General features: G+C 42.5%; 2 protein-coding genes and 1 non-coding gene across 10 annotated transcripts in view; 1 reads left to right on the top strand and 2 right to left on the bottom strand.

Moving 5' to 3' along the window:
* The first annotated feature begins 1759 nt into the window (after positions 1-1759).
* MRPS25 (mitochondrial ribosomal protein S25) lies at positions 1760-12872 on the top strand. Its single transcript, XM_070433565.1, has 4 exons — positions 1760-2012; positions 6360-6466; positions 11816-11903; positions 12587-12872. The coding sequence occupies exons 1-4, from the start codon at positions 1879-1881 to the stop codon at positions 12777-12779; spliced, it is 522 nt and encodes a 173-aa protein (XP_070289666.1). The 5' UTR covers positions 1760-1878; the 3' UTR covers positions 12780-12872.
* Positions 5407-5509, bottom strand: LOC138992835 (U6 spliceosomal RNA). Its single transcript, XR_011468163.1, has one exon. It is a non-coding gene; the product is annotated as a U6 spliceosomal RNA (small nuclear RNA).
* A 1994-nt stretch (positions 12873-14866) lies between the features above and the next one.
* The window catches only part of NR2C2 (nuclear receptor subfamily 2 group C member 2), an 83119-nt gene continuing 71255 nt past the window's right edge, over positions 14867-26730 (bottom strand). For 5 of the 8 annotated variants that reach the window (XM_070433559.1, XM_070433561.1, XM_070433558.1 and 2 more), the window contains 3 exons: positions 26056-26193; positions 24928-25033; positions 14867-21457 (listed from right to left, as the gene is read on the bottom strand). In XM_070433559.1, coding sequence (XP_070289660.1) covers positions 21283-21457; positions 24928-25033; positions 26056-26193 — 419 coding nt within the window. In that variant the 3' untranslated portion in view covers positions 14867-21282. Of the gene's footprint in view, positions 21458-24927; positions 25034-25897; positions 26194-26730 lie in introns of those variants that run through there. The other 3 variants (XR_011473700.1, XM_070433563.1, XM_070433564.1) reach the window with 3 other exon arrangements.

Here is a 26730-nt window from a genome sequence, read left to right as displayed (position 1 = left end):
TTTAGTAACCAATTGCCACGTCATTAGTCTTGTACTGACTTGTCTGGTGTGCATAACAGAAAATACTTCGCTTTCGGAGTACAAGAAAAATAAGCCTGCATTATGCGCATTAATTTTTGTGCAGTTATTCAGTGTCTGGTAAGTTAATGTTCAAGAAAAATACTAATTTTTATTAAAATGTATTATTTTAACAATTACTCATTTATTTCAGTCCTTTGTATTCAGCATGTCTCTATTGAAATAAACCTACATTTCTATGAAAATTGAAGCTTTTGTTTTTTTGCGGCCCACATAAAGTTAAACCTTGTTTATTTGGCTCATGTTAGCCTTTGAGTTTGACATGCTTGACCTACAGCTACAGCAAACATTAAACAGTTCAACCCCTAGTCAGATTATCATAAATCCACATACTGAAAGCTTTTTTAAACCTTGGTTCCTATTACCCAATACAGCCAATATTGTCTGACTTTCAACCAAAACGACAAGCATGCCAAAAAAGGCAAACAAAACAAAAATAGTCTGATGAGACAAAGTATCAGATTCAGATATGACACAGGTGTTGGAGTTGTCAGGGAATTTAACATTATGTTAAGGAGTCTAATGGTGAAAGTAAATAATATGCAAAAACTGATGGGTAATGTAAGCAGAGATAAGAAAACTCTAAGAAATAGTCAAAAGGAAATGCTGGGGGGAAAAATTAACAAAGAATGCCTCTGATGGGCTCATCAGTAAACAGGACACAGCTGAGGAAAGAACCAGTGAGCTTGAAGATAGGTCAACAGAAATTTCCCTACTGAAGTGCAAAAGAAAAAAAAAATATCAAAGACTCTGGGAAAATTTCAAAAGCTGTAAAATTGGGATACCAGAAGGAGAGAAAAAAACGAAAGAATGAAGAAGAAATATTTCAAACAGTAATTGCTAAGAACTTTCCAAAATTAATGACAGTCACCAGTAACCACAGATCCAGGAAGTTCACAGAATACTGGGCAGCATAAATGCCAAACGTCTACATCTAAGTGTATCTTATTCGAACTGCAAAAACCGAAGACAGAGACAATCTTGAAAGAAACTAGAAGAAAAACTATTTTACCTATAAAGAAACATAAAAATTACAGCTGACTACTGGCCAGAAACTATGCAAAAAGACAGTGGAGTGAAAAATTTAAAGCATTGAAAGACCCCCCCCCCCCCCCCCACGAACCTAGAGTCCTATATCTGGCAAAATTATCCTTCAAAAATGAAGGAGAAATAATGTTCTCAGATCAATAACAGTAGTACTTCATAAATGCATGTCATCCACGTTTGGCTTATGAAAAATACTGAGGTCCAGAGCTATTAAGTGGTTAAATCTGGAAGGGGTATAGCCAGGTTTTTTTCTTTTGCAAATCAGTTTTTTTAAAGTCAGTGTTAGATATTGCATAGTTCGAACCTTTTATTTTGAAACTGGAGAAGCTGAGAGAAAGAAAACTGACTTATTTGAGGTTGAATAGAAAGTTATTCTCCGATTTGGTATCGGAACTCAGCTCTCCTGATTTGTGTTCTGCTGTAACTTTGTTGTCTGAATGATTGAGTTTGATCCTATTTAAAAATATTTTTTCTTGTGGGGGAAAAGACGACTACATAGGAAACGTTTCAGGAGGAGGGTGCTTTAAAGCGAATCTGGACGTGCTCCCACCCCCAACGCCGTCTCAAAGCACCGGCAGCCCAAGACTACAGGTTCCAGACTGCCCTGCGGCACCCGCGTTGGCTGCCGGGAGGAGTCTCCTGCGAGTCTGCGCGGGAAGTGGAAACTGCGCGGAGGAGCTGCGGTGGAAGGTTCGCCGGCGGCGGCGTCTGGTCACTCCTCGCCGCTCGCTTCGCGGCTGGACCAGCGCAGCCATGCCCATGAAAGGCCGCTTCCCGATTCGCCGCACCCTGCAGTACCTGGGCCAGGGGGACGTGGTGTTCAAGGACACGGTGAAGGTCATGACGGTGAATTACAACACGCACGGGAAGCTGGGCGAAGGCGCCAGGTCAGTCCGCGCCTGTGAGGGCGTCCCCTGTGGTTGGAACAACGGGCTAGTAACGTGGAGACTCGGGACAGCGCTTAATTCTGGGTCTGGCCCCCGAGGTTGGTGCTGTGGGCCCATGTGACAGAATTGGAGGCTGGAGCAGCTTGGCCACGCCGTGCCCGCTGAGATCGGGAGCGGAGGACCAGCCTCCCTCCCACCTTCCTCCCGGGGGGAGGACAAGGCTAACCCGGGAGCCACGGCCTCCATAACCGCCTGGGACCCCCAGGCCGGCGGTGGAGGCGGGGGCAGCCGTTTGAGTGGAGCCCAGCCCAGGGGCGACGGACCTGTTCCGGTCCCTTTCCCACCGGCTGCTGGCTTTGGGCGCGTTGCTCTCAGTGGCCCAAACGGGGATGGTGCTGATGCTCCAGGGCCGCCGCGGGGACGCAGTGAGAGCAGTAACAGCTGCTGGTTGTATGTTCTTACATGCGCCGCAGGTTCTGAAAGCTGCTTGTGTCTTCTCTTCATTGGTCTGTACAGAAACCCCGTTGTGCCCAGGAAATGCACAGAGAGGCTAGGCACCCTGCTACCTCTGCTCCGGGGAGAATTTCAGATTTGTCAGTAAGCCAGAAGTTCAGATTCATATGTAAACTTCTGGTGTTTAAAAGGCCAACCACTCAAAATAAGTCTGCAAGTCCTATTCTCACCCGCTCAAGTATTTTAATGCCCTCTAGGTCAGTGGTTCTCAACCTTGGCTGCACATTAGAATCACCGGGGAATCTTTTTAAAGAACGAGGCCCAGAAATCAGGATTTTAAAAAGATTCCCAGGTGATTCTAATGTGCAGCCAAGGTTGAGAACTGCTCTAGGTAAATAGGATACAGCCAGCCATGTGTGTGTCTTGCTCCTAGTGGTAAGGCTTGCCTTTCCCACCTGTGCCCTTTTTGTAATTTCGTGCCCTTGGGTTTGAACCTGCCTGACCTGCACTTTCTTTGCTTGTTCGTGTGACCTCAGCATTTCAGCTGTCCCTTCATTCCAAGTGCTAGTGGCCAGCACTACAGCCCCGGGGGTAGCCATAGTCTTGGGCTGTCTGCTGGGTGTGTGGGGAACTGGTTTGTTCACTGAGGGCTAAGTCCCTACTCACCTGTGCCAGGTGTTCTTGCCTTTAAGAGGCAGTAAGAGAAGTAACAGCTGTTAGTATTTATTGAGTTCTGTGTTAGCCCTGAGCCTCAGGATTTAGGTAGATTGGCTAATTTGATAGTGACAGGACAGTGTGAAGAAGTCCAGATGCTAATCACAGCCCTGGTGCTTTCACTTACTAGTTGTTGACCGAGGGCAGCTTACTTAATGTTTCTGACCTCCTTAGTTGTAAAACCCTGCCTGTGGGGATTGGAGAATAAAGTGCGGTGCTCAACTAAAAGTTACCTACCGTTCTCACGTCTCTGCCCACGCTGCAGCAGGAACCATTTAACGATCCTGTTAGGGTGTGAAAAAGTCCACACGGATGGATGTCTCGGTTTATTTGCGATGTTGGGATTCTCAGCTGCGGGGCCGGAATTGAGGTTAAGTTTAGGAAGGTAAATTCAGTCTTTGAGCTTCTAGCCCTGTGTGCTCTCCTGGTCTTCAAGGCTTATAAGTAGCACCCTATTTCCACTTCCTCCCCTAGAAGCGGCAGCTTTCAACTTGAACCATTAGAGTTTTCCTCCATATAGTTAAGGAACTTAGAGAGCCACTTCTCACTTTCTTAGCTTTAGACGTGATCTAGTACCTTGTCACGATGGAAGACGTGGGTTTAGCTCTTTCACTACCATTGCCACTGCCTGCCCTCAACACATGTATACTGCTCGGCCCTCCCACTCCCCAATCTTCCCAATATAGTCATTTCAGAATTTGGATTGAATATTCAACGTTTAAATTAATATGATTTTGAAAACACTATATACAATTGAGCCAAATAGAGTACTATGATTATTTTTCCTTTTTGTTTTTGCAAAGATTTTTGTTTTCCCTGGAATTAATAATTGTCATTGTTTTTCTTTTGTTTCAACTCAGATTTTGCCCCAATTATGGAAGTCTCCCCAAATAAATGGTCACATAGTCAGGCTTTCTGTTGATTCTGTTAAATTTATCTTCTTGAAAATAGACTTCAGGCTCCAGTCTGGACTGCTTGTCTTACATTGTCATCTCTTTGGCATCAACATTGAAGCTCAGAGCACTAACTTGCCCTGGTCATACAGCTAGAAAATAGTAGTTGGGTAATTGTCCTTCTGTCCTATGTACCACTCACATCTTTCTGTCCTCTTGTGTATGGGGCAGGTTGCGAAGGGTGCATTTAAATTCAGATCATTTGGTCCCTGGCTGGTTTGGTTCAGTTGGTTGGAGCAGCGTCCCATGCACCGGAAGGTCATGGGTTTGATTCTCTGTCCGGGCATACACCGAGGTCGTGGGTTCGATCTCTAGTCGAGGAGGTAACTGATCGATGTATCTCTCTCACATCTATCCCTCTCTACCTCATTCTCCCTCCCTCCCCCCCTTCCACCCTCTCTAAAGTAAATAAAAAATAAATAAGTAAATTCAGTTATTTGGGGAGCCTTTAATTAAAGGACTACTTACAAAGGTGTGGGGAGGATTGGGTAAAAGAAACCACAGGGAACAGTGCAAGACTCCAGGTCTAGGCTAGCGGAAGTGAGGGGAAGTCAGAGAGGGCTGCTTTGCCTGGGACTCAGCCAGGGGACATGCTGGTGAAATAAACACCCTGTTGGCCGAATGCAACAGAATCCAGAGGGCAAGGAATCCTGTTTCCATAGCCCACATAGGTTAACCATTCAATGCAGAGAGTAGGTGGAGAGGGACCCAGACACACTTGTATTGTAATGATTCAGTCAGACCTCTGTTGAGGGGCATTTAAGTTTTTTCTGTTCCTCTGCTGTAACTAATAATGCTATAGTAAACCCCACCCATGTCTTTACATTCAAATGTGAAAATATCTAGAAGCAGTAGAAGAATTGAGTCAAGATCTATGCTTTTAAAATTTTGCTGGTTCCAAACTGACCTCTAAAGAGGTTAAACCAATTAATACTCTTCAGTAAATGTTTCCTCACTTCTGTAACTTTTAATTTTTTTCAACCTTCACCCGAGGATATGTTTTATTTAGAGTGAGAGGAAGGGAGAGAGAGAGAAACATTGATGTGAGAGAGAGACATCGATTGGCTACCCCAGTATGTGTCCCAACTGGGGATTGAACCCGCAACCTAAGTATGTGCCCAATGGGAATCCAACCTGCAACCATTTGGCATATGGGATGACGCTTTAACTAACTGAGCTACCCAGCCAAGGAACTTCTATAACTTTCAAAAAATCTTTAGCAATCTAAGGGGTGAATGCAATTTTATATATATATATTTATTTATTTATTTTTTTAAAATATGGAACGCTTCACGAATTTGTCATCCTTGCGTAGGGGCCATGCTAATCTTCACTGTATCGTTCCAGTTTTAGTATATGTGCTGCCGAAGCGAGCACAAATACAATTATATTTTAATCTACATGACTATTGGGAAGATATTGAGAATCCCTTCATATGATGATAGGTCTTTTGGCTATCTGCCTATTTGTGGCTTTTGCCCTTTGTTCTTGTTGAACTGTAAATCTTAACTAATGATGGGTAAAACACTATGACAAGGGAATTCGATTTTTTTAGAGACAGACTGGCAGGGAGAGAGAGGGAGTGAGAGAGGAAGAGAGATTGAGATTTGTTGTTCCATTTGTTTATTCATTTGTTGATCTTGTATGAGCCCTGACAGAGGATCAACCTACAACCTTGGTGTATCAGGATGATGCTCTAACCAACAGAGCTACCTGGCCAGGAACTCATAAGTTTTAATGTAGTTACACTTATATTTTAAATCTTCTAAGTTGAAAGGTTTTTCCACTTCTAGATTATAAAAATATTCTATTGATTTTATTGTATATTTTTAAATTTTTGTACAATCTACATGAAGTATATTCGATGAATTCTACATATGAATACACCTGTGTAACCATCATTTAAATAAAGATCAAAGATATTCATAGCTCCATTTTTATATTTATACTTCTGCTTTGGTGAGTTTTAGGTTAGTGTGCAGTGTGAGGTAGGGATATAGATTTCTTTTCCCTCAGATGGCAAACCAGGAGTCTGAATACCCACACTCAGAGAACACACTAACATTCCTGAAAGCTGCTGCTTTTCTCAGCCTTTTTTGGGAGGCAGAGTCCTCTGAGAATCTGATGAAAGTTCCGGACCTTTTCCCTTGAAAAATGAATAAACAGGTATGCAAAATTTTAGGTTAAAAACTCTTGTTTCATGGGCTTAATTTTTTCTCCTTTGCAGGAAATTTGTGTTTTTCAACATACCTCAAATCCAATACAAAAACCCTTGGGTGCAGATCATGATGTTTAAGAACATGACACCATCACCCTTCCTTCGATTCTATTTAGGTGAGTAAGGGGGCCTCTGCTGGGCTCCAGGACTGTCTTTTCTCCCATCCGTCCTTCCTTTCATAGCAGTCAGGTGACCTGAGGTACAAGCTCTTGTGAATATTGCTCCCGTCACCTTGGCTTCAATGGCCATTGAGATCTGGATGCCTCTTCCCTCTCCTTTGCCAGACTTGTTTCCTGTTGCCTTCATATGCCTCACACCACACAGACTAATTTTTCAAAATTCCCTTGTCACACCTTTGTTTATGCCTTTGCTCATGCCATCCCTCTGATGAAATCCCCTTTCTACTTTCTTTGCTTATTTAATTAAAAAAATAATCCTTGAAGACTCATCTCGGGCACCACTTCTCCCAGGAAACCTTCCCTCTCCTGTCTCCCAAAGCCCCTCTTAGGCTGGCCACGTTCTCTTGAAAAGTATTTGTCTGTGTGTGTCCACCTGGGACCAAGTGAACTTTATTCAGTTAAATATGGCTTAGTACCCAGAAGTCAGAAGACCAGATATTTTGGTGTAGCTCTCAGTCATTCTGACCCTGAGCAAGAAACATTCCCATTGCTTTATTTCTTAAGTAAAGGCATAACATCTACCTTACATGGTTAAGAGAATCAAATGAAGTCTAGACTGGGAAATGCTTCGGGGAACAAAATAATGTTCTTCCCATTTTATTTCTGGCCCCAAATGGCCAGATTATTTAGCAAATATGCTAGGTACCCAGGTACTGTTCTAGGTACTTGGGTGTCAGGGAGCCATACAAAGATCTCTGCCCTTGTAGAGATAATACTCTAGCAGGAGAGAGAACAAGAAACAAGACAGTATGCTAGAAGGTGTGATGAAAAAAAATAGAGCAAGGTAGGTAGGTGAAGAGAGTAGGGTTGGTATGACAATTTTGTGTATATATTGTGTTTGCATTGAAAAAAATTTATTGAGGTATAATTTACTCATAATAAATGCACAGGTTTAATGTGTATAGATTGATGAGTTCCTACAGTTGTGTTTTATGTCACCACTTTCCCAATGAAGATGAAGAATACTTATTTTTATTGATTAAAAAATATGTTATCAACTGAGGATATTTTTTAGAGTGGAATGGAGGGGGAGAGACAGAGAGCAACATCGATGTGAGAGAGACACATCGATTGGTTGCCTCCTGGACATTCCAGGACTGGCTCATGGGATCGAGCCTGCAACTGAGGTACATGCCCTTGACCAGAATCCAACCCACGACCCTTCAGTCCATGGGCCGATGCTCTAAACACTGAGCAAACCAGCCAGTGCTTTAAATATATTTTTATTGATTTCAGAGAGGAAGGGAGAGGGAGAGAGAGAAACACATCATTGATCAGCTGCCTCCTGTACGCCCCCTACTGGGGACTGAACCCAAAACCCGGGCATGTGCTCTGACTGGAAATCGAACTGGGACCTCCTGGTTCATAGGTCGATGCTCAACCATTGAGCCACACCGGCTGGGCTATTTTTATTGATTTTAAATTTTTTACTTTTATTTTGAGAGAGACAGAGAGAAAAACATCGAGTGGTTGCTTCTTGCATGCGCCCCTACCAGAGATTGAACTAGCAACCTAGGTATGTGCCCTGACCAGGAATCGAACCTACACCTTCTGGTATACAGGATGATGCTCCATCCAACTGAGCCACTCTGGCCAGGGCTGAAGAACATTTCTGTTACTCCAGAAAGTTCTCTAGTGCTACTTTCAAGTTAATTCCCCATTCCACCAGAAGCAACCACTGTTATGATTTCTTTCACCATAGTTTATTGTTGTTTGTTTCAGAACTTCATATAAATAGAATCTCACAGTATCACATTTCGTACCACTCAGGAGTTTTCTCGTGTTTCGCACGCCATCTGTTAAGGACGCTCACGAGTGTTCTCGTTTTTCACGCCCATGGAAAAAGGAGTGAATCTAGATACTTATGTAAATTTTGTTTGGTCCCTCTTCATAGAGGAAAATGTTTTACGAAGTACCATACGTTAAAAAAGTACTAGGAACTTTAATTGTTTAATAACGTGCAGTTTGCCCAAAAACGTGCGGTCCCTGGCGTATGTCTTAGAGATTTCTATGCGGTACGCAATGTGGTATGTACTTTGTGCCTGGCTTTTACTCATGTTTTTGTGACTTATCCATGTTATATGTATCAGTAGTTAATTCATTTTTATTGCTAAGTAGTATTCCATTATAGGAATATACCACAGTTTGTTTATCCATTCACCTGTTGATGAACACCTGAGTTTTTATTAGATACCAAGACAGAAGTATGAGATTTATTGGAGATAAAAGAGGGGTGGGCAGGGAAAATCTTCATATGGCAAAGCAGGTCTGACATTTTGAAAAGGAAGGCAGTCTGGACAGGAGGCACCTAAGATGGTGGTGGAGCTCTTAGGTAGTCTGGGCCGGCCGCAGGGGAAGTCGTAGCTCCACTCGGAGCAGAGATGGCTAGATCCTAGACCTAGGCCAAGGAGAGCCTGGGCGTGGCTCTGGTGGGTTCCAGAAACAGCAGCTGGGCTCTCAGCTGGCTGCTCCTTGCAGGAGGGCTTCCTCGAAGGAAGCTTTAAGTGGTGGGCCTCCCTGGCTGTGAAGGGTTGTTCCAGGTTTTGGCTACTAAGATAAGGTGCTTGTAGTATCTTCTCACATAAGTTGTCTTTGTGGACCCAGGCGCTCAGCTCTTCAGAGCCTATGCCTCATGCTGAAGAGATGTATAATGTTCTTAGAAACTGCTTAATAGGTTTCCAAAATGATTGAGCCATCTCACCTCCAGGCAGCAGTTTGATCACATGGACCTTAAAATCAGAGAACCTCTCTGGCTGTGATCAGACGTCCATGTGACTATGAAGAATGGCCAGATATAAAACATTGCTGGCTTTGAAGATTGAGGAAGGGGTCATAACCAAAGAATGTGGTTGTGATTCCACTTATATGTAACGTTAGAACAGGCAAGTCCATAGAGACAAGACAATGTTTGCTAGGGGATGGGATTGGGGTGGTGTGGGGTATAGGACATGACTGCTTAATTGGCAAAAGAGTTTCTGTTTGGGGTGATGAGGAAGTTCTGGAACTAGATAGTGGTGATAGTTTTACATTTTGAATGTACCAAAACCCACCAAATTATACACTTTAAAATGGTAAAAATGGTAATTTTTATGTCATGTATTTTACCATATACAAAAGAATTTTGGCCATTCCAATGGGTTATTTTTTTAAAATATATTTTATTGATTTTTCACAGAGAGAAAGGGAGAGGGATAGAGAGTTAGAAACATCGATGAGAGAGAAACATTGACCAGCTGCCTTCTGCACGCCCCCTACTGGGAATGTGCCCGCAACCAAGGTACATGCCCTTGACCAGAATCGAACCTGGGACCCTTGAGTCCGCAGGCCGACGCTCTATCCACTGAGCAAAACCAGTCAGGGCTCCAATGGGTTTTAATTGAAATTTTAATTTGCATTTTCTCATAACTTTTTGTTACTAGCTATTCAAATATCTGTTTTGTAAAGAGTATAATTGTATCTTTTGTCCGTTTAAAAATTTTCTGAACTCTCCTTCTCTTTCACTGATCTGTGTCTGTCCTTACACTAGTACAGTACTAATATCGCACTGCCTTGGTTTTTTGTAGTTTTATAAGTGTTAAGATCAGGTAGCGTAAGTCCAACTTTGTGCTTTTGTTCCCCACTCCCAAATTACTTTGGCTAGTCCAGGTTCTTAGCATTTACATGTAAACTTTAAAATTGGGCAAGTTTCTGGAAAAAAGCTTGTTGGGATTTTGATTTGAATTACATTATAGATCATTTTGAGGCGTATGGATATTTTAACAATATTGAATTGAGTATGTTTTGTGACTATAATAAATGGTATTTTTAAATACCGTATTTCATTTTACAGTTTTTTGGTTAGTATAGTTGATTTTTGTTGTTGTTAATCCTTACCTGGGGATATTTTTCCATTGACTTTTAGAGAGAGTGGAATGGAGGGGGAGATGGAAACATTGATTGGTTGCCTCCCACAGGCTTCCTGACCAGGGCTCAGGATCGAGCCTGCAACGGCGTATATGCACTTGACCAGAATTGAACCTGGGACCCTTCAGTCCGTGGGCCGCCAAACCGGCTAGGGCTAATTGATTTTTGTACATGGAATGTGTCTTGCAACCTTGCTTATAAACGCATTATAGTTTATTTTCTAAATTCCTTAGAATTTTCTACATACACAATCTTGTCATCTGCAAATGCAGTTTTATTTCTTCCTTTTTTTTTTTGGTCTTAATTCATTGGCTCAATTGGCTGTAATGTTTTGCATTTTTACCAGTAATGTAAGAAAGGTTCCATTACTCTGCACCCTTACTAGTACTTAGTATTGCCCATTTAAAAATTTTTTAGCCACTCTTAATAGCTCATTGTCATGACTAATGACTAATTTTGGTTAAATGTTTATTCACATATTTTGTCCATTTTTTAGTTGGATTGTCTTGAGTTTTGAGTTCTTTATATAGTTGAGATACAAGTCTTATCAGATATATGCATTCTGTACATTATCTCCCAGTCTATTGCTTATGGTGCCTTTTGAAGAACAAAATTTTTGGGTTTTAAATTCAGTGTATTAGGTTTTTTTCTATAATAATGTTTTTGATGGCATATTTTTGCCTAGGTTCTAAAGATTTTCCAAAAAGTTGTAGGTCCCTGGTCCATTTTGAGTATTTTGTTTTTTTTTAATGTTGGGAGTAAAAGTCTAAATTCATTTATTTGCATGTGGCTATCCAATTGTCCCAGCACCATTTGTTTAAAGGACGATCTTTCCTCACTGAATTGTTTTGGCATCTTTGCTGAAAATCAATTGACCATAAATATAAAGGTTTATTTCTGGACTCAGTTCTGTTCTATTACTCTGTAGTCTGTTTTTGACTTGATTACTGTAGCTTATAGTAAATTCGAAATTGGAAAATGAATGTCCTTCCTCCATTTTCTTTTCAAAATTGTTTTGCATGAATTTTAGGCTAAATTTATCAGTTTCTACACAAACACCTGCTGGGATTTTGATAGGGATTGCATTGAATCTATAGACCAGTTTGGGGAGGATTGCCATGTTAATGACATTGAATCTTTCTATCCATGAACATGGAATTTTTCTATTAAAGTAGTATGCTTTTGTACATACTTAAAATTTATATCTGCTCATGTATAAAGAAATATTGGAAAATAAATGGTAGTACATAATGGGTTATGTAAACAAATATATTTACTTTATTGTTAAAATATTTCTCCTCTAGCAAACAGCAAATCACCATTTGAGGCTGCGGCATGCTCTTCTGAATTCTCAGCCACACCCCCTTTGCTTTCTGTTTTCAGATACTGGTGAGCAGGTTCTTGTGGATGTAGAGACCAAGAGCAATAAAGAGATCATGGAGCACATCAAAAAAATCCTGGGGAAGAATGAGTGAGTTGCTGGGGTTGACCTGGAGGGGAGCAGAGGTCTTAGCCCAGAGATTTTGAGAGAGAGGAAAGGGACAGGTTCTCTGACTGTGAGCCAGACACTCACCAGAGTGTGGGCTGCAGAGTCCATTCCATCTGACTTGGCTGCTCACCAGATGTGTCACAGGAAGTCATCCGTCCCTCCTGGTCAGTGGGAAGCTGAGATGCAGCTAAAATACTTCACTGTGTGGCCGGAAACATATCCCAGTTTGGAGATGGTGGGTGACCAACCCCGGGGCCTGCCGTGACACATCCCTTTTCTCTCCATGGAGGAAAGAAGGGAAGGGAAGGAAGCGGAATATCTTTGAGAAGGCACCTGGAGGCATTTCCAGGCCCCTTTATTCTGATAGTCTCACTTGTCAGAAATGGGGCTGCCCCTCAGCTGTCTGAGGGCTGACTGTTCCTGTGCTGGCCTGGCCTGAGTGTGCTTTCCAAGTGCCTCCTGCCCTGGGCCTGACACTGTTCACATACTGAAGGCCTTCCCTGTGGAGGGCAGGGATAGGTTTGAGGAGTGAGAAGCGTGTTAGGAGGCACAGGAGATCCAAGTCTCCCCGGCTGAGGATGGCGCCCACTCCGAGAAGTTCTGTGCTTCGCAGAGGCTCAGAGAACTGTTGCCAACACCTTGTTGCTGTCTGTGCTCTTTGGCAGGGAAACCCTCAAGCAAGAAGAGCAGGAGAAAAAGCAGCTTTCTCATCCAGCCCACTTTGGACCTCGAAAGTATTGCCTGCGGGAGTGCATCTGTGAGGTGGAAGGGCAGGTGCCCTGCCCGGCCCTGGTGCCCTTACCCAAGGAGATGACAGGGAAGTACAAAGCAACTCTGAAAGCCAGTGCCCAGGACTAAGGCCCCAGGCCTGTGGGTGAGGGTTACCTTGGCCACAGGGAGATCCCAGTTCTGTCCTCAGAGACTCTGCCAATAAAATGCTCCTTAATCATCCACCAGCATGGTGTGTATCCAGTCTGCTAGGCACAGGAGGAAGGCCTGCATGGGAACAGGACTTTGGGATCAGGACGGTGTAGGGCCACAGCCTGTTGACATCTTGATCTTGTGGCCTTTTCCTTGTCTCCACTGATTTCGACTCCTCTTCCAGACCCTACTCTGAAAATTCAGTTGAGTCTGGTTGGAGCTAGTTGTGGCTGGCAGTGTGGATGTTCCCTCCATTCAGGCTCTCTGGGCATCTTTCAGAAATCCCGGGGCAAACCTTTGTGCAGTGCTCACTTTTAAATTAGAGCCAGCTGACCTTTTCCTCCTGAGGGACCTGGCTGTGGAAGCTGCCTCAGTTTACCTTCTTGTTCAGTTCTTGAGTTAAAGTTTGGAAGAGGGTGTGAGGTGTTACTTAGTAGTTCTGCCTAGTAGTCCTTTCCTCCTTAGGACATGGATATTGCTGCTACTTGAGTTTTGCTGGTTTTAGCGCATAGGAGACACCAAAGCCCTCTAGGGTCAGTTTAAGAATAGGTTTACTTAATCAAAAGTAAAGGACCAGCTGGACTACAGACCGGTGGAAACACAGACCAGGAGACTTTGACCAATGGATGCAAGCAGGTGGGCTTATGGGGGGATGAGGACACATTTGTAATACCTTAACCAATAAAGAAATTAAAGATTTTAAAAAAAAAGGGCTTACAAGAGCAGGTTTAAGGTCTGAGTTCCTCTCTGATGGGAGCTTTGGTCAAAGCATAACACTTGCTGTAAAATGGGAATAAGGGCATTACTCCATGAGGTAAGTTAGTTATGGGAAATGAATGTGAAACTAGAATGTGTGTTTTGTTGTTAATTCTCACCCAAGGATATTTTTTTCCCCATTGATTTTTAGAGAGTGGAAGGGAGGGGGGAGAGAGAAACATCGATGTGAGAGAGACACATCGATTGGTTGCCTCCCACATGTTCCCCAACTGGCCGTGTATCCAGCCTGCAATGCAGGTCATACCCTTGACCAGAATCAAACCCAGGACCTTTCAGCACACAGCTGTTACTCTTTCCACTGAGCCAAACTGGAAAGGGTAGAATGTGTTTTATTTGAATGTTGGGAGATTATCCCACTAAATTGAGAAACCTGGCTCTTTTTACATTTGATGCTCAAGTTATGGTTTCCTGTGGTTTTGCACCAGACCTGTGTTCAGGGTGATAGCCTTGGAGGGACTGAGAAGGGGAGGTCTGTTTGGGTCTAATGTGTAAATGGCAGGTTTACTTCAATTTTGTTTAATTGAAATTCAAAATCTTGGTGCCCTCTCCCCATCACCATTTTGAAGGGTGGCTAGAAAAATTTATCCTCCATTCTAATCCCTAGTTTCAATTCCTGCAGTGTATCTAACAATCCCACCTGCTGACTGCAGCATGGCCTTCACACCAGCTGATTGGACTTCCTACTGGGCCTCCAAGCCTTTTCCGAGAGTTTGTTCCTTTTGGTCTGTCTCCACAGCTTGTGAGACAAAGGGCCTTAGGGAAGTATTCCTTCCCTACTTGGTCCACAGGGCCCAGAAAGGTAGCTAGCCAGGACTGCCCCAAACCAAGCTAGTGACCCTTCTTTAGAGAGAGAATAAATGTCCAGTGCCTGATGGGAAAGCACCACCATTACTGTTTTTTTCATGTGCTATTTCATAGACATAATGATTCATGAAACAAACACCACTAGGGGGCATTATCTCTTTAAACAGTTGTCTTCCATTTCCTACTTCAACAATGATAAAAGATTTTAAAATTTACAAAAATGGGAGGAACTTATTGGAGATGATTGCTATGAGGATTTTTATAATTCATCTAGTTTCTTAATTTTATTCACATAACCAATGCTTGCCAGACGGTTTTCAACCTTGTTCTGCTGAAGTGACCAATTTCCTTTTCCCTTTGAAAGCTATCTGGCTGCCAGTGGGTTCTGCCGAGAATCTTGACTTTGGACCTCAGAATCCTCACCTGTAAAATGAGTCAGATGACTTCTGAAACTTTAAGAATATGTCTGCTCTGGTCTGAGGCCTGGCTCTGTGTCTGTGATGGCAGTCTGTGAGTTCTGGCAGCCCAAGCCCTGTTCCAGAAACAAGTCCAGTGAGCCATCAAATGGATGGGGCTATGTCGCTTTTGGCTAAGGTGAGATGAGAGCTACAGGGTTCTGACTACTAAGGCGCGTCCTCACCACCTACTTGGTGTTTAGGTGAGAGCGCTCTGGGGACTCCTGGTGGTCAGGCATGTTATTACTATTGTGAGGAGAAAGGACAAACAAGATGCACATTAGTCTTTAATTAACTTTTAATAGTATAAACCTCATTTAGGTAGTAGTATTAAGCCACAACAATGCCACATTGAAACAGCATTTAATAAAATGCATAAAGCTAATTCATGCACTGCAATACTCTATATACAAACACAACAATGCAAATTCTTCTTCAAGACTGAAGACATTGATTAGATATAAAATTCAATTAAAAAAGAACATGCTATTTTAAATGCCATCACATAAAGCTGATTTCAAGCTACAGCTTTTAACAGGTTTTAAACCTGGAATTAAAATGTAATGGCATAGACAATATTTTCTATATTGAGAAGGGCAGAGGGTACAGAAACGGTCCCAAGAAAATCTAACACCCAAGTTTTCCTTTAATGTCTTTGAAAAGGGCTGGTAATACTTAGCTACATTTTAACAGTTCCAAACTACAGGTAAAAACTATGGTTTGTACTATGAAAAATGTGTAGCTTTTCAGTTATAAAACTAGTTGAACACTGGTTTACAAGATAATTGGGAGGATATAGAAAAATATTCCAGCACTTGAGTTGTACGTGGCAGCAGCATTTGAGTCCATGAATGCTCTTGTTAAAATGACAACTGATTATACTTTCCTAGAGAAAAGCCATTTATTTTTCATGTAAAGTCTATTTCCAAATGTTATCCAAATATTAAGCTTTACCACAACCTGACAATTGGTAAATGTTGCTGAGCATTTTTTCAGCATTTTTGATAGCACTTTTTTTTCTATTATATATAGTATACATTTTGAAACACCAAAATTATTGGCTTAATCAAAAGTATAGCTGGGCATTAAAAATATCTCAGACTTTCCCTTTAAACTGTTTAGTTTTAGATTGCTGCTAATAGCCCCAAATGAAAAGTTTTATTTTAAAGATTCACTTAGAGACTGTCAAGCTTCCATTTGTATTATTCGAATTGGAAAGCTACCTTCAATAGTGATTGTCACGACAGGCAAGGACATGGGGAAGGTGACAATCACTGCTGGGCAGCCAGTGAAGCGACAGGAGCTTTACATCACAGATGGGGAAGCTGGAGGCTGAATGGCCCAGTCTCACAAAAGGCACTGAGTACTATGGTCTCAATGAAGTGTTTTTCAAACATTTCAATAGATTAAAAAAAACCACCACCACCACCTGTGGATTATGTTTTTGCAGTTATCCAGAGATCTCTTTCAGCAGGCCAGCTTTCAGCCTTCCCGTTAGTCAGGCCCCTGTGCTTACCAGGTCCATGAGCAACTATAGCTGGGCTGGGGCCTGGCTCCCGAGTGCTGTGTTTCAGTTTAAAGTCCGATTCAGGGGGAAAATTCACCAGAGTAGAGCTGGACATTTGGCATCTGTAGCTTTAAGGGCATGCATATCCATATTAAAATGCAATTTTTATCTGAGATTTTAAAATCATAATTTAGAGAAAGTCAGTGGATTTCATTTGCATGCTATAGGTGGAGAAGTAATTTAAGATTTGTAACTTATGCCATAAAGTTAGCCATCAACAATTATGCTTATTTTTAAAGAATACTTGGTCGGTTGTCTCCCCCCCACAACTTGCGTTAGATGGGAATTTTTTTAGCCACAGTGCAGTGCCCATCGTCTGCAGACTGAGTCCAGCGCAAGTGGGGAAAATTGGGAGCCAGGCCCCATGACACAGACCATTCTGAAACTGATCACATGACAATGAGTCCAGGGAAGGCCCACAGCTTGACCTACCAAGTTCCTTCCAGTTAGGCCATAAAGAGGTGTGTGACAACTAGGTTAAAGATCCCCACCTAGTTTCTGGACGTTAGGATAAACTGTCTTCCAGCTTCCTAGCCATTGTCTCACACTAGAGAATACATAGCAATGTCATTGTTAGGACCTTTCTGTCTAGAACTTGCCCTGGTACAAAGTGAACATTTTAACTTCATGGCCTTCCTCAGCCAGACACACCCAAAGGAAAATGGAGTTAAAATCTTGGCAAATCCATCCTGCTGAGGGATCTTGGAGTACCCACATCAATTTAGTAACTCTTATCATAGATTCTCTTTAAAACAAGGAGAGTTTGGATATGTGGCTACATGTCTGTATACATAATATACACCTATGTACACATACACACTATATATATACACTGTACATATATAGAAGATATAAACACATGTACATTCATTTAGTCATACAAGTCGGTAATCTGTACACGCACAATGTGCTGAGGGGAGCTCAGGGCTAGACACACAGTTGTGCCACACTGGTAGGAGGCACATGGGGAGGTCCAAAGCCCTGTGTACAAGAGATCCAAACCCACTCTGTCTTCAATCACAAATTCACATCAAAGTTAAACATTTTCAAAGAGCCTGCAATCTAGGGAATGGATATGGGACAAAAGCATGGGTCACCTGCCCTGCCTGATCAGACTTTCCAGGATCTGAAGGGCACTGACCTCCCAAGTTAAAGGTGAATGTCAGAAGATGACACTTTTCATGACCTGGGCTCAGAGAAGGGTTCAAATGTCCCACCTATAGCTCCATTGCACATAAGGCAATTTCCACTGAGAAGGAGGCCACGTACTTCCGAACTCGAATCTAACCAGGTCACAGTACTTGGATCCACAGCAAAGGGCTGCTTGTCAGGCAGAGTGCAGGCAGCGAGTGAGACTACTCTGCTGAAAACTACCCCGAAGGATTAGGATGTGATTTTCCCAGAATAAAAGCAGTAGATACAGCCAGAGAACCTTCTAATTCTTGGCTCCCTGCCATGGCTGTCCCCCAAACAAGCAAAACTGCTAAGTAAGCTATAGTGTGTTGCTATACATTTGGGAGCATAGAGTAGACATGTCCATTGCTATCACCATGACTGGTGGCAACTGCCTCAAACAGAGTCCACAGTTAATACTGACACTGACAAGCTAGAAAATCCCTCGAGGGATATTATATAACACATCTTACAAGTGACTACACCTGAAATTAAATATAAAAACCAAAAAAGAACCCCAACCACAGAGACTAGACAATAAATAATGTAATCCCCAATAAACACAAAAATCTCAAATTAGAAAGGCAGTAACATACTGCCTTAAAAATACTCTCCAGGAATAACTTGGAAAGTATTATTTGCATGAGTAATTTGGTCTTTTTCTAAGTCTCTTCCTGTCCTTTTTTTATTATTATATATATAAAGAACTCCACAAATTTCAACTATACATAACTGTCCAACATTATCTGAGATACCACCGGAAAAGAGCCACAAAGCAACCGTGCATGTCTGTCCCCACCTCCCTTAGCCAGTGTAGCCTTCCCCATTGAGGGAGGACTGGCTAAGTCAGCAGAAGGGTATGTGTGAATAGCTACATGGCAAAGAATTTAACTCCTACCTTATTTCACTGAGATTCAGCAGGCAGAGGTCTGGTCTACTTCACTAAATCTAGAGTTTGAAAGCCTTGTGAAAGTTGAGCCCAAATATCAGCTTAGGATCCCTTTAAATAATCTTGACTTTGCGCTTCTTTTAACCAATCTGACAAGAGATGGAATAGACCTGTAAAAAACTTGAAATGATTTGGGGCAGTGACAATTCAGGTTGTGTGGGACCCGATCCTGAAGGAACAGGCCACTTCAGAGTAAGGCCAAGAGGATATGGGAAACTACTGAGGAGTGCATAAACCCCAAAATGGTCCATTGAAATCAGCCACCACCAGCAAAGGGACTCAAGGAAAAGGACCAGGTTAGAACCAGCAGCCTCCTGACTAAAATGACTTTTCTCAGGGGCTATCTTGCTAGGGGTATGACACTTCCCTATCCAAGTGTTCACTGCCCTCCTTCTGATTATCACCTTCTCTTCCCAACCTATCTAAGCAGTGGGTTTGTCAGGACTGCAGCCTAGGTCTTGGCTAAGCTGCCCCAATATCTTAAGGCAACCAGAGACTAAAGCCTGATAGATACAGGACTCCACAGGGCCTGCCCCTGGGAATGCGGGAGCTGGCCAGTGCGGACCTTTTCACCAACACGGAACTCAGATCTGAAAGATGTAACACAATATATATTTTCAGGGAGCCACTCTATGATCAACAGACATGCTTATATTTAAAAAGAGAAAAATAGACAATTAGCTGTGTAAGATGCATGAACATGCTTCAAAATGCCCTCTGCTAAAATCCTTCACAAGCAGAAATGATACAAACCTGCCCTAACTCCATTTGTCTTGGCCAATTTTTGGTCTTAATTTTAAAATTTAAATCACTCAAAGTTAGAAAACCAAACATTTAAGATGGTGACATTATCCTTTCCATCATTTTATAATGGGCACCCTTCACTATTCTCCAAAATTTGCTTGCAAGATATGAACTAGAAGTGATAAAAGAATTGAACTGTCCCCACTTAATCCTCAATAATGACTTTCATAAAGTGTTGCTAACACTTCAGGTTAAAGCATCCCATTTTGCTGTAAGCCTGTGGCTGGCTTGCCCAACACCCATGCATATCTTGTGAAGTGCCTACTATGACTAAGGGCCTGAGTCAGACCAGGGAGTGCCCTGGGATCTTTTTGGATATCTGATCCAAAGATTAAAGAGATGCAAGCTTAACCTTATATTGTAGTTGCTTATTCTGATATACACAAAAAAGAAAATGCAAAGTACTTGACTCAGTCTTGGGCACACCACTTTTCCCAAAGGAAATACTCACTGCAACTCATCCATGGGAATTTATGGGTGCACTTCTCTAGATAGAACTTCCTTATAACCATATTCTGTCCTTGTATACGATGGTTGCTCTAAGTTATGAGAAAGGAGATAAGTGGGAATTAAGGGTTATTTTTTAAGGAGCAGGCAGCCTGCTTCTGCATCCGTTACCTAAATGCTCCAGGGTTTTTGCTGGCACACACCTAGGGGAATCAAAGTGCACGGTGGGCCAGTGCCATTCAAAAACTTGTCAACAGAGATACTGGACCTGGAGACATTTTGGAAAACCCTGATATTTAAGGTCAACAGAGAACCCTTCCATTCAGCTTCACCACCACTGCCCTAGCCAGGAAGCAAGATCCTGTACACATACTCCACCCCCATAGTAGTTCTGAACTGCAGGAACACAGGCCCATAGAGTCACTTGGAATAGAAATCCCAGAGAGGAACCCTCACACTCCAGGAAGGCCATGTCCCTCCATCTGAAAACTGCAGCCACCCAGATTGTATTTAGGAAGTACTACTCTCAAGGGTTCAAAATGCTGAATTGCACTTTTTGGTCAGAAAGCTCCATCTGCCATAGTGGAGGTAATTTGGGGATGTTAATTGCTGCAGGAATTGGCAATTAATGTCTAACTGGTTGCTGTCCAATTCTGAGAATCAGGCACCCGAAGATGCCTGAGGTTTTGAGGAGCCTGAAGATGCCTGTCAGACCAGGACCAGAGACCAGGGAATCTGACAAGCATCAGCTCTTTGACTGAGGAAGCTTTTGGTTTGGGTCACCACCAACTGTGCTAGCACACTCCCACTTACTGCATGATACAGATAAGCCACATTTTCATTTGCTCACAGGAATTCAGTTCAATACCACCAAAGTATGCATATAATTAGGAATGATGCCTTTTCTTAAACATAAATGATTGTCTCCTATACCCTATTGCATTTTCACAGAAATTATTAGCATTTCGGCAAAAGATATATACTGTTTTCCATTTGCCCTGCACATAGACAAGATGTTGCTAACATTACGTATCGGTAAGAAGTGCTTAGAAAGTGCTAATATTATTACCCTGGTAATTAGTAGCTATTAATTCCAAGGACATTTTTAATATATACACACACATACTGTTTTCTTAGGTTCTTTTAGTTTTAATACTAGTCTCTGACATTATAAAACTTTGTTTTTTGCCCTTTGAGAATTTCTAAATACAAATTGAATTAAAAGATTGTTCCAAAATCTACTGCTTCATCAAAAGGCATTAACACATTTCTTATGGCAGGAAAGGATCCTACTAGTCTTTTAGTTGCTATGGCCTGGGATTAACAGATACGAAGGAACCAGGTAGGAAATGATGGACATACTGGAAATATTTGCACATACCAAAATACTACTACTTCCATTTTCTTTCTCTCTGAGCGGTCCCGGGAGGCCATTTCTGCTCCTCAGCAGGTGTGTGGTGTGCACTATAGACTGGCTCCGGTGATCTGGCCATTGTACTCTGCTGTCTCCATCTTGAGGATGTAGGGAATTATGCTGTCTATCGAAACATTGCCAATGAGACCAGTAAAAAAAAGTTCTTCTGTTATGTTGGAGCTCATCAGCCTGAGTGCTGGCAGGCGGACAAGAATCCGGGCCAATCTGTAAGAAGGAGGGTCATTAGAGAAAGGAGGGCTCACTGCCCTTCAGACTTCATCCTGGACAGGCTCTCAGGGGCCCTATCGGCTCAGAATTGAACCTAACAATAGATCCACCCACTATCCACCTCTTCTTTTTCTGATTTTAGCAGTTCCTCTTCTAGGAGTTCATGAGAAAAAAAGTTTAAAAAGTGCAAAGATATATGTACACATAATGTTCCCTTCATTGTTTGGTGGGGGCGGAGCTCTCTCTACCCCCAACCAAAAGAAAAACGTGGAAATCTATCAAAGGACAGGTTAAAAAAATGTTGTCTTCATATAATGGATCAAGACATACTCATTAAAAAGGGTAATAAAGCCCTAGCTGATTTGTCTCAGTGGATAGAGCGTCGGCCTGTGGACTGAAGGGTCACGGGTTCGATCCCCAGTGGGGTACGTGCAGGAGGCAGCTGATCAATTCTTTCTCATCATTGATGTTTCTATCGCTCCCCTCTCTCTTCCTCTCTGAAATATATATTAAAAACAAAAAAACAAAAGAAATCTTTAAAAAAAATTAAAAAAGGGCAATAAAGATCCATAGCCCGGCAGCATGGCTCAGTGGTTGCGCCTCAACCTAAGAACCTGGAGGTCACGGTTCGATACTAGGTCAAGGCACATGCCTGGGTTGCAGGCTCGATCCCCCATGTGTGGTGTGCAGGAGGCAGCCAATCAATGATTCTCATCACTGATGTTTCTCTCTCCCCCTCTCCTTTCCTCTCTGAAATCAATAAAAATATATATTAAAAAAAGATCCATATTCATTGATAAGTCCATGACATGTAGTTGAATAAAAACTCAAAAGGAGGTTGTGAAGCAGCAAGTACAGCACAGTTGCACTTGTGTGTATTTATTTGTGCGCACATGCGTAAATGGTACCCAGGAGGATATGTACCAGGAATGCTAATGGTTAGCCTCTGGGTATTGGGATTTAGAATGATCTTACGTATTAAAACTTTTCCTATATTGCCCTAGTTTCCAGAATTTAACATTATAATCTATATATACAAAAGCCTAAGCAACTGTCTGACTGATAGCTATGACGTGCAATGACCACCAGGGGGCAGGTGCTCCAACTGGTAGCTATGACGTGCTATGACCACCAGGGGACAGATGCTCAACGCAGGAAGTGCCAAGCTGCAGTGACTTGGCAGCTGCAGTTCTTGGATGATGCACCTGGAACCAGAGAGGAGGGAGCCCAATTCTGTGATGTGTCACCCTAGAACTGCCCTCTCGCAATCCAGGACCCCTCTGGGTATATTGGAGAGCTGGTTTCAGTCCAATCCCCGCAGGCCAGGCCAAGGCACCCTGTGTACTGGGCCTCTAGTTTAAAATAAAACAGTAAAATTGTTTTTCTTTTGAAGAAACTCTGGATGGGAGGGCACACCATGACCTTGCCATGGGGCCATGGGCTACTGTCTAAAGTCACTCCATAGCTACTGCACAAAGTCTGGAAAAAACCTACATTCTCATCAGCAGGAAATGTTAAATTACAGCATTTCCGCCAAAACCGGTTTGGCTCAGTGGATAGAGCGTCGGCCTGGCGACTGAAAGGTCCCAGGTTCGATTCCGGTCAAGGGCATGTACCTGGGTTGCGGGCACATCCCCAGTAGGAGATGTGCAGGAGGCAGCTGATCGATGTTTCTCTCTCATCGATGTTTCTAACTCTCTATCCCTCTCCCTTCCTCTCTGTAAAAAATCAATAAAATATATTTAAAAAAAAAAAATTACAGCATTTCCTCAGCCTTGGAAAATGATGAAGAATATGTATACTCACTGAATATTAAATTTTAAAAAAATGGTTACCAAACCTTACTTTATATTTTATGATTCCAATTACAGGTACATACAAAACTTCTGGAAGTAAATACATAAAATGTTAATCTAGACAGTGGTATTTACAGAGTAAAAAAAATGTCTTTTTGCTTTTCAGAATGTTCTAATCTTTCCCTACAGTGAACATGCTTTTTGTGTGTGGGTGTTTTTTTTTAAAATTTTAAATAGCTTTATTAACTATTCAAATACTTTCCCTTTACAATGAAATTTCCACTGGGAGGAGATTCCATTTTATGTTTGTTTTTTTAAAAAGGGAAAAGACATTCACATTATGAAAGTAGCATTCCAGGACCATCATCCATTCACCCAGCACCGCAAGTCTTGCAGGGCACACAAAGGTTTAAGGGGACACCACCACAGACCTGGAGAGGCTGACCAGCTGTAAGGTTTCAGGAAGTTAGCAAAGGCAAATCAAGGAGGACTTCCTGGAGCATGCCACATCTCAGCTGGGCCTCCTTAAGATTAAGAGGCTGGCTAAGATGTCTATCAGCAGAGATGCAAAGAATGGAAAGGAATGAGAGGGTATTTCAGGAGGAAAAATGGTATGAAAAAAAGGATAAGGATGGGAAAAAGTAAAGTGAATGTATAAACAGGGTATAAAGCAGTCTACTAGGGCTGTTTCTTTGGGAAATTTCTTTGAGTGGGTTTCTGAATTCTATGAGAAAGCCTCCCTTATCTCACTTTTAGTCCCAAATCACCTGGCTTGCCCCCTTCTCCTCCTGGGTTCCTGACTGGACAAGGAGTGATTCAGGATTTTTTCAGAACATCTACTTTCAAAGACCAGAGAGTTGCTATTGTCAAGGTGATACTAGCATGCTGTGGCGGAGTAGTCTCTTTGGGGGACATTTTGCCTTCATGCCTGGCTGGATGTATAAGTTCTGAGTATGGGTGCATTACTTGACAGTCCCAGTCTATGTGTATTGAGGCTCAAGATATTCTAGATTCATGGTGAGGTCTTCAGTGATCCCAGTAGAAAATGGATTCTGCTTTGGCAAAAGCTGCCTGTGGGCCACAGAGGTGTGCCTAAAGCAGAGGTAGAGACTCTGCCAGCAGGGCCAGCCACAGGCCTTCCCCCTCCCCCTTCCAATCAGAGAAATTTCACCCTTTATCTGTGGGTGAAATTACTATTTTACACAACTTGCTCACTCACTGCTTTATAGGGGTCAGCTTTGGTTTCAGTTAATGAAAACTTTTCTTTCAAGTCCTCTAGCATTGCCTCTGGAGTGACTGCGGACCAGAGGAGCAGAGCTTCCAACTGTTCTGGACAAGGAGTGTCTCCAGGAGGACTCATGCCTCACGCATGTCAGCCCCAGAAGAGACCACAGAGCATCGGCTCTAACCCCCAAATCACAGAGGAGAAACCCAAGGTCCTGACACCCGCCGTTACCCAGCAACGATGGGATGGCCTGATATCTTGACCCTCCCTGCCTGGCACTGTCCACACTCCATTCCCACCTATAAAATGCAAGAACTAAGGTGTGATGACATGGAGGCTTTACCAGCTGCTAGAAATAGGAAGGCTAACATAATTTCTATTTGCAACTACAGATCCAGCTGCATTCCTCTACACCCTGAGCAAGAGCATGTGCCTGTGTGTCTCACCGGTAGGTGTCTTCTGAGTAGGTTTTCTGGACATAGTCCTGCAACTCCATCTGTGCCTTTTCTTGGAACTTTTCAATCTGGCTTGTGCTAGTCAAACCTGGATGATCTGAAAAGAGAAAAGTGCCCCCAAATTGCCCTCTGTATTCGGAAAGCCTCACGGATTGCTTAGAACTTATTTTTAATCAAACTTCTCACAAATTTCTCAAGCACAATAGAAGGAACTCTGAAGGCTGATCAATAGAATGAACTCTGAAGGTTGGGATAGTGTTTAGAACACTGGATTTTCCTATGCTCAGCCAAGGCCTGGAGGTGCCCAGGAGGGAGCTGAGCTCCTGAGTAGTAGTCCAGCCTCGGCAGCCCCAACTACTGGTTCTGGATATTTGACTTTCTACCACTCTAAAAAACATCAGTTTTAAAACTATCACATGAAATTAGAAATTTATTTTCTAATATCTAAAAAACTGTTTTCTAGATATTTAATTACATAATTTCCCCATTTTCACTAGCTAGTTTGTTGTTTGTGAGTGGAGGGCAGGGAAGGAAGGGAAAAGTTAAGCTGTTTTACAACCCCATCTGTTCAACACAATGGTAAGGATATCAGTTACCCAAGTGACCTCTCAGGAGGCTCCGAGGGGAAGTGAGTGAGGCCAGCCCATCTGTTTTACTTTCCACCAACAGTTCCTGCTGCCTCTTCTTAACCTGCTGTGACCATACCTTTTCATGTGCCCTGTAGCAACTGCTGGCTACTGCCCTCCACAGAGACTATGGGTAAACTTGTGCAGTTTTAATTTATATATGCTAACATAACCTGAAAGTTGGCAAAGAGCAAACAAAACAAATAAAAAAGATACAGGATGGTAGAACCCTATTTTGTATGCCCTTGCCTGGCCAATGGTTTAATTAGATTACAGATTAAATCTATTTGGTATATCAAGCCATTTCTTTGGACCGTAAAGGCAAGAATTAAAAGAATGTATGTATTTACCCAAGTTAACAAAGCACACCTGTGAGTACAGTCAGTCACAATCTGGCAGGGCTCTCTACACCACTGACATCTTCACAACAATTCATGTTAACAAACATCATTAGACACAGGTGGAAAACATGCGCCACCACCGCATATCTTACCGGGGCTAAAGAGAACTATGGCTTTAAGGTAGGCATACTCATAGCCGTCTATATCCAGCTTTGCCATACTGTTACAGAACTCCTGAAGTTTCCAGATGTGCTCCATGACTTGCTTTATCCGGTCACCAGAAAGTTTATCTAGAAATCAATATCACAGATCCCCTAAGAAAGGCTGATAAGAACAGTAATACAAGGTTCTTTTAGGGGAAAGAGAATAACTTCACGTTTTTGTTTTTTAAAAAAATGTTATTTTATTGATTTCAGAGAGGAAGGGAGAGGGAGAGAGAGATAGAAACATCGATGAGAGGGAATCATTGATTGGCTGCTTCCTGCATACCCCTACTGGGGATCAAGCCCGCAACCAGGGGATGTGCCCTTGACCGGAATTGAACCTGGGACCCTTCAGTGCACAGGCCGATGCTTATCCACTGAACCAAATCAGCTAGGGCTAACTTCATGTTTTAATTTAAAAACCAGTTATCTCAAGATGGTCAAGAGCTTCATTTTCCGTTGAAGGTGAAATGACAACAGGTATCCCAATTCTACTCTGTTATATATTTTGCTTCAATAATGAACCCCTAGACCTGCAGTTCTCCCTGGCCCAACCCTAGGCAGCACCTTTGGCGTATAGTATAAATTGGTAATTCCTTTTATTCTGTGCTTAAGACTCATTTG

This window comes from Myotis yumanensis, unplaced genomic scaffold (assembly GCF_028538775.1).
Source record: "Myotis yumanensis isolate MYYU_CA2020_CCGP unplaced genomic scaffold, mMyoYum1.0.hap1 SCAF_14, whole genome shotgun sequence".
NCBI classification, from domain to species: Eukaryota; Metazoa; Chordata; class Mammalia; order Chiroptera; family Vespertilionidae; genus Myotis; species Myotis yumanensis.
Note: the sequence above shows the minus strand (reverse complement) of the source record. Positions and strands in the feature narration are given on the sequence as shown.

Excerpts from the sequence above, each read along its gene's own strand:
- MRPS25 (XM_070433565.1), top strand. The coding sequence starts at position 1,879 with ATGCCCATGAAAGGCCGCTTCCCGATTCGCCGCACCCTGCAGTACCTG. Across the intron at positions 2,013-6,359 it reads AAGCTGGGCGAAGGCGCCAG|GAAATTTGTGTTTTTCAACA; the intron begins GTCAGTCCGCGC and ends TCTCCTTTGCAG. Across the intron at positions 11,904-12,586 it reads AAAATCCTGGGGAAGAATGA|GGAAACCCTCAAGCAAGAAG; the intron begins GTGAGTTGCTGG and ends GCTCTTTGGCAG.